The sequence below is a fragment of the Euphorbia lathyris genome, chromosome 9, assembly GCF_963576675.1.
Source record: "Euphorbia lathyris chromosome 9, ddEupLath1.1, whole genome shotgun sequence".
NCBI classification, from domain to species: domain Eukaryota; kingdom Viridiplantae; phylum Streptophyta; class Magnoliopsida; order Malpighiales; family Euphorbiaceae; genus Euphorbia; species Euphorbia lathyris.
The window spans coordinates 12,559,852-12,571,054 of NC_088918.1; the positions used below are offsets into that span (position 1 = coordinate 12,559,852).

The 11,203-nt window shown below is 28.7% G+C and overlaps 1 protein-coding gene across 1 annotated transcript; it reads left to right on the plus strand.

The window, feature by feature from the left end:
• Nucleotides 1–221: 221 nt before the first annotated feature.
• On the plus strand, nucleotides 222–7,566 carry LOC136206999 (WAT1-related protein At1g09380). Its single transcript, XM_065998240.1, has 7 exons — nucleotides 222–588; nucleotides 3,612–3,674; nucleotides 3,768–3,884; nucleotides 4,050–4,299; nucleotides 5,194–5,352; nucleotides 6,438–6,589; nucleotides 7,089–7,566. Exons 1-7 carry the CDS (start codon nucleotides 407–409, stop codon nucleotides 7,270–7,272), a joined length of 1,107 nt encoding a protein of 368 aa, XP_065854312.1. The 5' UTR covers nucleotides 222–406; the 3' UTR covers nucleotides 7,273–7,566.
• The last annotated feature ends 3,637 nt before the right edge of the window (nucleotides 7,567–11,203 follow it).

The following is an 11,203-nucleotide window of genomic DNA, read 5'->3' on the forward strand; positions in this document are numbered from 1 at the left end:
AGTTAAAGAAAATCTCACTATGGTCCAATTTGCCATACTATTGGAAGAATATTGGTCGGTTAAGTAACCTTTAAGTTAAAAGAGTCATAAAGAAAGTAATAGCTAAGTTGAGGGGTATAGATGTAATTTACCTCTTTCCATTTAAAAGGTTAAAAAAAAAAAAAATGAAAAACCCTATAACTTGCTCACTCATTCTACATCTATATATGAGTTGCCCATTTCTCTATACTTCTTCACCATATTCTATCTTTTTCTTTCTTTCTTTCTCTTTCTTGACAAAAAACCCATTCACTCATAATATATCTTTCTTGGAGTGTGTTTAGTTTCTTGAAACAAAAACACTCAACTTCAAGAAGATATATATTCAAGAATCAAGAAAATCAAGAAAACAAAGAAAGGATAAAGAATGGATGTGGTGAATGATTTCTTGCCATTCTTGGCAATGGTGATAGTGCAATTTGGATTTGCAGGGATGAACATAACCTCTAAGCTTGCTATGGATTCAGGAATGAAACCTCTTGTTCTTGTTTCTTACAGACAACTCTTTGCCACCATTGTTATGGTCCCTTTTGCCTATTTCTTTGAGTGGTAAGTAATACTTTTACTATCCGTAATTCGGTAGCATCTAAAATTTTATCATTTGCCCTTATATTATCATTTTATAACATTTTTTCTTACGGGTATTTTTATAGGTGACATTTAACCTATTTTGATTGAAAAATTAACTGATTTGTTAACTTTTATCATATAACACAATTTTTGACAGGTGACATATACACGTGGCAATTGTTTTAACTTTTTCCTTATAAACTTAATATGTGTGAATAAATAAGAATTTTTTTTTTCTTATTTATTCATATACGTTTATACGGAAAGAAATAATTAAAACAATTGTTACATATAGATGTCACGTGTCCAAAATTATGTTATGTATAAAAGATTTAATAAATCGGTTAATTTTTTATTCAAAATAGGTTGAACATCACTTATGAGTAAAAGAACAAATATTATCAAATAATACTATACGATGACAAAATTTTGAATACCACGATCCAACATAATTTATTTTATTTAATATAGTTGTTGTCTATATGACATACATTAAATGGTTTTTGGAAAAAAAAAATGATTGATGTGATTGAAAAAAAAATCATTTGGTGGGTTGCATGGAATCATATATGGATTGCAATATCAAAAATATGATAGAATCTTTTCTTTTGTGCGCATGTGTTTTTATATTAATTTTAAAAATTAAAAAATTAAAAAAAAAAAGAATTGTACTTTGGTATAGTGGAATATCTAAAAAGGATAAATATATATTATATATTCTTTTTTTTTTTGAACTATATATTATATATTCTTATTTATCTTTTTTTGAACAGAATTATATATTCTTATTTTTTTTTTTGGAAGATATATTCTTATTTCTTAGCATAATTTTTTTCATATATATAAAGCAAGTTTATTTTTCTTTGAATATTCATTAAATCATAAGATAACGGCTGAAAATAAAACTTGCTATTTATATTTTCGGTTTTACTTCTTTTTTTTTCATAATATTCAAATTTGTTTTTTTATGAAATATTCAAATTTGTTTTAATTTCCTTGTATTTTTCTTCTATTTAACGTATTCCATTTTTAGTAGTAGAAAAAAAAAATTGTTTTAAAATTTTATAATATTTTTTTTCTTAAAATATGAATAAACGGTCCATTTTAATACATGAAAATGATAGCAGTAGACATAATTAACAAGTAAGTGGATGCAATATTTTAATAAAATAAATCTAATGCTTTCAAATTTTGTTGGTAGAGTAAATTACAAAAATTAAATAATTAAATATTATTTTCTTTTTATATTTTAATTTCCCTTTGAATATCCAAAATAAATTAATAAATTAAGAGATCCCAAAATTTATAAAGAGAATTTTTTTTTTAAATAATAAAATAGAAAGATAATGTGGAGTGTAGGACCTTTGTAATTACTGAAAGCTGCTGCTGATTGTAGTTAGTTGATGACAGAATTTATGCTTCAATTTTATTTATTTATTTATTTATTAGATTATTGAGATTTATTATTTTATATTCTGAAAGCCATGCATGTTTGCCTCTTGTCTCAATCTTTTTTATTTTCTGCTGCAATTCTGCCACACTTCCTGCTACTTTTTTTTCCCCAATTTCAAGTTCATCCCATTGTTCAGATTTGGAGGTCCAACAAATATTTTAAAAAATAAAAAATAAATTCCTTTTTTCAATTAAAATTTGAAATTCATTTTTTTAAAAGGAAATTTTGAAAATCATTATCACCTTAACAAGAAGCTTATGGTTAATTAAAACAGTATTTAAATTATATTTGAAATAGGTAGTGTTTTAAATTAGAATTGTGTGTATGTTGAAAAGAGCCACTAAAAAAGAGAACTCTATCATTTAGTATAGAGTATATATTTAGCTCTATAGTTATGGGAGAGTGAATATAGATTTAGTGTAAATTTTAGAAAAATTACAAAATAAACATTTCCCGATTTGTAAAACGGTTCACGTGGTTTAAAAGTTTATAAATAAAGGTTTTGTGTTTTATGCAGTTTACAAACTCAGTCATTCTATCAAAAATATATTGTCGTAACTATTTATCCGAGAGGGAGCGATATGGAACAATTAAAAAGACTGACTTTGTAAATTACCCAAAATATAAGGTCTGATTTTGCAAATTAACTGAACTACGAGCATTTTTTATTGAAAATTTGACTCATATTCTTTAGCTACAAATTTCACAAGTATAGAACTCATGTTCACAAACTTTTAAACTATGGAAACTGTCTTTATAAATCGGTGAAACCACAGAATACTTTTTCTAATTTTTATCCTAACATTTACTAGATAATATAATTTTAAATTTTATTAATGGAATATAAGCTTTTTTTAATTTATAATTTCAAGTCTTTTTAGGGGGTCAGAACCTAGAAAGGGTCGCGGTATATATATATATATATATAAAGAAACAAGTATAATTTTACAAGGTTTGTTTGGAAAATAATATATACTAAATTAGTTAATATGATGAATTATAAGGGTATTATGGTAAATTAGTTATACCTAATGATAATGATGTATCTTTGGTACTACATGACATGAGAGCCAAATGTTATTACTGTGACCACATGTTTCTTGTGTTCCCTCTAACTAATTAAATATTTTATTATTCCTGAAATTTTGGGTTGGATACTCATCTTTATTTTAATATAAAAAAATAGGAGATTCTATCCTATCTTTGAGTTATAAAATAATAATAATAATAGTAATATATATATATATATATATATATATATATATAAAGAAAATGAGTTCGAAAATTAGAAATGTATCAATTGAGCTACGCTACGCATATACCGAAATCTAATTCTAAGCCTAAATCCTAAATATCTGTCCAGGCCATGGACCGGGTTTCGGAAAGAGGAAGGGTCATTAAGTCCGACCGAAGCCTATCTACTTTTATATTAAGTTTGAAATTTATAGAAATAGGACGGTTTACTCAATCTATTAATATTAATTATATATATGATCATATTAATATTAAAATATTATATTTATTTAATTAATTTGTTATTTTGATACAGGAAAACTAGGCCCAAGCTTACCAAGCAAATATTATTGGAGATTTTCATATGTTCTCTTACTGGGTAATTCATATTAATTAAATCTTAATTATCTCCTTAATTTGTTTAATATTTTTATTGAACAATATAATAAATATATTGGTAAAAAATATTCAGGGTAACAGGAAATCAAGTACTCTACTTTATTGGGCTAGAAAATTCCACTCCAACAATTGGATGTGCTCTCACCAATATCCTCCCTGCAGTCACTTTCATTCTTGCTGTCCTTCTCAGGTAATAATAGGGACGACGCTGTAAATTTCTAACACGACAATATAATTTATTAAAATAACTCATTTGATGCGAACGTATTTGAAATATATAAATAATGTAATACGATTATATAATAAACTGTTTTTTTAATTTGGATGTTTTTTTTTGTTTTTTTGATTTTTTCAGACAAGAAAAAGTGGGAATAAAAAAAATATCAGGGCAAGCAAAGCTGACGGGGACAATAATATGCGTAGCAGGAGCAATGGTGTTGTCGTTTTACCATGGGCCGGTGGTGAATATTGGAGAATCAAGCATTCACTGGAAATATGCAGACCAAAGTGGATCTACTAGTTCTACTTCTAAATCCAGTTTCATTTTGGGCCCGGTTTTTATTATGTTCAGTGCTGTTTCTTGGGCTATTTGGTTCACAGTCCAGGTCAGATTTTCTTCAATTTAGTTATTTTTCTAAAAGAAATTTAGCTACGGTTCAAAAATACCTCTAACGTGCAATCTTAACGTTAAAATTGAACTCTACATAATATTAACGGTATAATTATGGGTGAAATAAATTCATTACCCCTGAATTATAATGCTACTAATATTAGGACGCTTAAATTTCATTTTGTGACATAAAAATCTTCGAATTTCACATTATTCAATATTAAAATTCAAATCAAAGAAAACCCATTAAAGAAATTTACGAAATGATGATCCGAACAAATTTGACTGCATTATTGATTTTTTTATCCATGTCACCATTAATTATGGTCAAATATCTATTCCTCGGTAATTATTTCGTAAAAAAATTTAATGGGTTTTCTGTGATTTAGACTTTAATGTAAAATAATGTAAAATTCAATTATTTTTTTATATCACAAAATGAAGTTTATGACTCATAATGTTAAAGGTAAATAATTTATTAGTCTCTATATTTTTATCTAACACACTATTTAGTTATCGTATTTTAATAATACATTGTTTAGTTTTTGACTTTTATTCTATTCAATAAACCATTTAAATTATTAAATAGTTTAATCTCTCTACAAGGGATTAAACTTTTGAATAGAACAAAAATTAACGACTAAATAGTGTATTATTAAAATACAGAGATTTAATGGTAGGTTAAGTAAAAATATAAGGACTATTCAATTATTTACTCCAATTTATAATTCACAGATCATAAATGTAATTTGACCCTTCAGATACCATAGATGAATAATATTATTTTTCTTCCTTGAAAATAAATAATATATTTTTTATTAATTTGAAAATATTTATTTAATGTTTAATATATTTTTTTTAATTTAATGTTTAAATGAAAATATTGCAGGCAAAAGTAAGTGATAAATTCCCAGCTCCATACACAAGCACCTTGCTTATGTGTTTCATGGGCAGCATTCAATGTGTGGCGATTGGTGTAGGAGCAAATCACACTTTATCGCAATGGTCATTAAGAGATCCCGGCAGGCTTGTTGCCGCTCTTTACGCTGTATGTTTTTCTCACTCTTTCTTATTAAAAATAGTCTGTAACGTCTTTTAGAAAGTACAGTTCTACCCTTAACATTTTTCTATCATACAATTTCGTTTTTCCGTGTTTTCTCTGACTTGCACTCAAATGTCTAATGATTTCCAAATTTTCAAAACGACTTTTCTCCATCTTAATTTGCTTGAAATGACCTCTCAGCCTGAAAAAATCTTTTGTCTCGAAATCCCCATCTCATTTCCTGTTTCTCTTACAGAAAATGTTATCTATTCTTTTACGTGGGTCTTCCTGACCTACCCAATATACTATTTTAATTAAATGGGATCACTTTTTGTGAGAGGGACAGAAAGGGGAAAGAGAGTTTGGGAGAGCATATTTTCTTCCCTTTCAGCCATTGCAATTTTCACGAAATAACATATCTCCTATCTAGCACCTCAACTTGCTTAAACCAACCTTTCCTTTTCGCCACCTCAATTTTCTCAAAAGAATCTATCTCGCACGCACCTCAATTTTCTCAAAAGAACCTATCTCGCACCTTAACTTGCTTAAGACGATTTTTTCGCCACCTCAACTTTCTTAAACCGGCCTTTTTGCGATCTCAAGTTGAGAAGGGTAAAAATGTCATTTTAAAACTTTATATATAAGTCTTGTTTTTCCACATCTCAAAGAATTTCTAAGTGAATGACGATGAAAATTATTGACGAATTTTGATTCAATAGTAATTTTCGACGAATTTACAAATGAAAGTTCTTCAAAATTGATAAACTGAATCAAAACGAAAACGATGAAAGTAAAATTGTACCGTAAAATGTGTTGTGTATAATTGCACTTTCACAAATAAGCTAAGGGTTATAGCCATAGCTTATTTGGAGAAGTGTAATTTTTACCCGTAACATTTTCGATGGTACAATTTCACTTTCATGGTTTCTCTCTCTCAATTTTAACATGAATACTTCTGAAAATTACCGATGAAGTTAGATTCGTTTAGCTCTGTCGGGAAACAATTTAACGGCGAAGCTTCTTTAAAACGACAAAATTAAACTGTTACGAGTAATTTTTAACCCTTATTCAATGAATTAACTTTATTACAGGCAGTAGTATGTTCTGCTGTAGCATTCTCCCTGACTTCTTGGAGCATTCAAAAGAAGGGAGCACTCTATGTCTCAGTCTTCAGCCCTTTGTTGCTTGTTATCGTGGCCGTACTCAGTTGGGCATTGCTTCGGGAGAAATTATTCACCGGAACGTAAGCACTACAATTTTTTAGTTTACTACGAAAAATTCTACTATGGTTATGGATCACACTAGTCTAAGACTGTTTAGATACGTCATTTAAATGGTACCAAACTAGTGTAATTTGAGACCATAGTAGAATCTCTCGTTTTATATAGTCATCTATTTACACATTTTTTGGATAAATGGTCAATTTGAGTAGAGATACGAGTCAAATTTGACTCTAAAGTTATTGATATCGGTTAATTCCATCTTTATCGTACAAAAAAATAACTCAAATTTGGTCCCGTGGTGGATGTTTTAGCTAAATTTTACTTTCGTGGTAGAAAATTTAGTTTCAAATAAACGTCTGAAAACTAGTGTCAGAATTCCTTGGAAATGAGTAAAATTGAACTAGGATTTATATCATAGTAGGTAAAATTGAGTCGTTTTGAATTGTGATGGTAAAATTAAGCTTTTTCTCTGTCTCTACCACTAATTGTTTTGTTGACTGGTTTTTTTGTTTAATTCAGTGTTATAGGATCAGTGATGATCGTTGGGGGACTTTACGCGGTTTTGTGGGGGAAAGACAAAGAGATGAAAATGAAATTGGAGGAATTGAATTTTGACGCTGTTAAACAAGGCGGGAAAGAAGAGAAATTTGACATTGAATTGCAACAACCTGCAAATTTAATTTGTAACGGTCATCCTAAATGATTGAGAAGAAGATCAAGGATTTAAAAAACGACTTTGTTTCGACGATTTTTATCGTTTAAGAGAGTTGAGTGTCCGGGTATCGAATTTCGGAAAAATGTCCGAATTTATCTTGTTTAAGTGTTGTAATGTACGCAAGATATGTATCATAAATTGTTGTTTGTTAATGTCATGTTTTTTTTGTTTAATCCCTATGGGGACTAAATCTTTGTTTAGTCCATTTAGAATTTAAGGTTTTGTTTTTGAGGTGTAATATTTTAAATTAGAATGACTTTCTTAATGATGTGAGTTTTCTTACTCCTTTTCATTTTTTCGAGCCATGATCACTGAGTGGTCAATTGAATTTAGTCAATCACTCTTAGACCCGAACTTATTAGATTTACGCCTTAACATAATTTTAAGTTATATCTTAAAATTCTAATAAGCTTGGATTGAGTGGTCAAATTAATTTGTTCAGTCACTCACGATTTGAAAATCACCATCTGAGTTTTAACTTCTTTAGTTATTCATTGACCTGTGTTGGGGGAAATCCCTTGGATACATTTCGATTCTAAAGTTGAAAATCAATCAAAGTAAAAAAGTAATTATATGTCATAATAAAGAGAAAGAAAGTAAAAATTATCTATTTATAAACTCATGGTCATGTGAAAATATTGTTTTACCGTAGTGAGGCAATTTTTATTCTGGACCTTGTTTTCGTTAGTGAACCTTCCAAAGTAGAATGGATCTTTGAAAGTGAATTGGACTCTCGGTTGAGCTTAGTCTAAAACAAATGCCCCTTCCCCCTCCTTGTCTTAATTTGGACATTGATGTGAAAGAAAATTTGTTACTCGCCCTTTTCACATATCTCCATACTCAGCTGTTGTTAATCAAAGTTCTTGTAACTGTTGATGTAAAAGTTAACGATTATCCACAACGGTGAAAATGTATAGACCTCCTAGTAAGTCATCAGAACTCTTTCACATTCAACAAAACTAGACTATAAAGCAAAGGAACATTGTTCCTTCCTACTGCATTTAAACCGAAAGGGAGAGAACCTTGTTAAATTCTAATTGTATTGAGAAAACGTGCATGGTTTTGTGGACTATCTGATGCTATCGAAATGACAAATTATGAAATAACTTGATCCACATGTTCTCATCTATGTTAATCTCTCGTTCGGTTTCTTCCAGTAGTAGTATGCATCCCAAATTCGTCGTACCACTTGTCCTACTGATGTCTGCTCCTATTGTGAAACGTTGGACTAAACCGCTTGATTCTCTCTTAAAAGTAATTGTGGATGCTGCTATGTTCATGGATATTAACAAGATAAGGTGTGGGGTTCATATTTAGTTAAGTTATTATTTATTGTTTGATGTTAGCTGATTTTCTCCCAAAATAGTTATAAAGAGTTATTTCTCAAATCTCAATTCTAACAAATACATTCTATCTAGAGGTGGCAAAAGTACATACGATCCGATTACACGACACGAAATTTTAGTGTTTGGGTTTAGCTTAATAGGTAATGTGTCATTTTTGAGTTGACACGAAACTGGCACGCAAATTTTTAGGTTGGGTTAGAGTTGATATGCTAAACCGAAAACGACACGAAATGACACGAATATTTAAAATTATTGTTATATTCTCTCGTGTTTTATGTCACTTTATTAATAAAGATAATAAAATTATAATTATTACTTGCAAATATGCTCTCCTAAATTGTTCTAAACACATTACATGACCCTCTAACATGATATTAGCGAACTTTTCGATGATTAGTGTTAACATGCTAATTTAAAAATGACATAAAGTATTTAAAAACAGTAGCATATCTTCTTATATTTCTATAAGTTATTATTAATATATATGCATAACAAAATTCAGTGGCGGAACCAGGACCCCAGATGACCCGGGGCTCAAACATATCAGTAAAAAAAATTCAAAATGTAAAAAAAAATCGAAAATAACTGTGTAATTGACGGTAAATTTTCAAAGTCCAAATGAGCTGGGCATATTTTTTTTAGCCTCCAACGCATTAAAACTGTAAAAATGTTAACCTTTTTTTTTTTTAGAAACTAGCATTGAACTAATAGAAAATTAAACATGTTTACTTTTTTTTATGGTAAAGACATAATAAAAATGAATATTAAATATGTCTATTTTTTTTAATGGTAAAGACATATTAAAAATGAATTCAAAAGTGTTATCAAAATAAAAATAAAGAGTTTATTTAAATCAATTAATAATGGTAACATGTTTTTATATAACATGTTTTTATAATTATTGGAAAATAAAAATAAATAAATAAAATGAGGTTGAAGAGAGTCGAACATAGGACCTCTAAAATAGAAGTAAGCATCCTTAACCATCTCATCTACCTTTAAATATTGAAATAATATTACATAGAGTCAATATAATTCTCTCCAAAATATTACTAGACACATTACTAAAAAAAAAAAATCTCAATTCTCCGGCCGCCTGCCGGAGCTCGATCCCCCCCCTTGGTTCCGCCCCTGACAAAATTACATGTAACCTGAAAACACGACACGAAATCGACACTAACCCGAACAGGTTAACACGATTGTGACACGAAAATTTTTGGGTTGGGTTTGGATTTACTCTTTTTGACACAAACACGAAATGACACGACTCCAACACAATAATTGTCAGGTCTAATTCTATCTACTACATGGAGAGTAAAACAACAAAAACAAAAACCAAATGAAAAATAAGATCTAATAGAGTAAAACAACAAAAAGAAACATGATTAGAATTTAAACATTTAAATGGGTCGGGCATGCGCTTGAAATTCAAAGCTGGAGCCTAGCCCGTCCACCTCTTTATATATTTTTTATTTTTCAATTTTATCTTATATAAAATATATGCAATATAATATTTTGATATTAATATATAGAGAAAATTAAAAAAATAAAGGCAAAAAACACAATTAAGACCTGATCTTTCATTTTTTTGTTCGTTAAGTACTTAATTTTTAATTTGGATACATTAAGCCTCTGATCTTTTATTTTTGATCTTATTAAACTCTTGATAACTAAATTAGTAAGTTGTGAATAGGGATGACAATGGACCAGTGATTATCCAAAAACTGTGGGTATCCGAACCGACAGGAATAGGGAATAACCGAAAAATGGAAATGGGGACGGGGATGGAGATGGGGGACATTTTGTCCCTGAAGCTGAAATGGGGATGGAGACGGGGATCACTATATTTGCACCGTCCCCGTATAAATCCCCGTAAATCCCCAAATAATTAGATATTTTACAAAATATATATTATATAGTCATTAGTCAATATAATAAATAATAATATTAAAAAAGTAATTTTATGTGACTTTTAAAATAATAATACTTTTTAAGAAAAAAAAAATAATAAAAAGTAAAAAAAATAAGGAAATAAGACTAAAATTAAAATTAAGATATTTTATTCTATAAAGGTAAAATAACTATAACTGAAAATATAAGAAAAAGATTCATGGTAAAAATAAATAAATTAACAAATCTTTTACATTTCAACATAAATTAGCAGTATCATTAATAAGAATTTGATTCCAGTTTATCTATATATATCATTTATCTATATATCATTGATCAATAATTTATTGTTGGTTGTGCTTTAGAAAGTTCAACTATATCCTTTGGTTTGTTTTTTTCTTTTTTTTCTTTTTTTTTATCTGTTCAACAGATTCAATTTTTAATACGATTGAAAAATTACTTATGGGATTAATTTGTAATCATATTGATATTTTTTTAATGCAAATTGTTTGAGTATGGGGATTCTCCAAAACCGTATGGGGAGAGGATGAGGACGAAAAAATTCCCAAAACATTAAATGGGAATTTCCCAAAACCGTCCCCATAAACATTGGGGACGGATTGGGGAATGCATCCCTCGTTCTCGTTCCGAACTGTTGTCACCCCTAGTTGTGAATATATAAT

Bases quoted from the DNA above. Each gene is read 5' to 3' on its own strand.
- LOC136206999 (XM_065998240.1), top strand. From the start codon at position 407: ATGGATGTGGTGAATGATTTCTTGCCATTCTTGGCAATGGTGATAGTG. The intron at 589-3,611 runs GTAAGTAATACT...ATTTTGATACAG, and splicing joins TTTGCCTATTTCTTTGAGTG to GAAAACTAGGCCCAAGCTTA. The intron at 6,590-7,088 runs GTAAGCACTACA...TGTTTAATTCAG, and splicing joins GAGAAATTATTCACCGGAAC to TGTTATAGGATCAGTGATGA.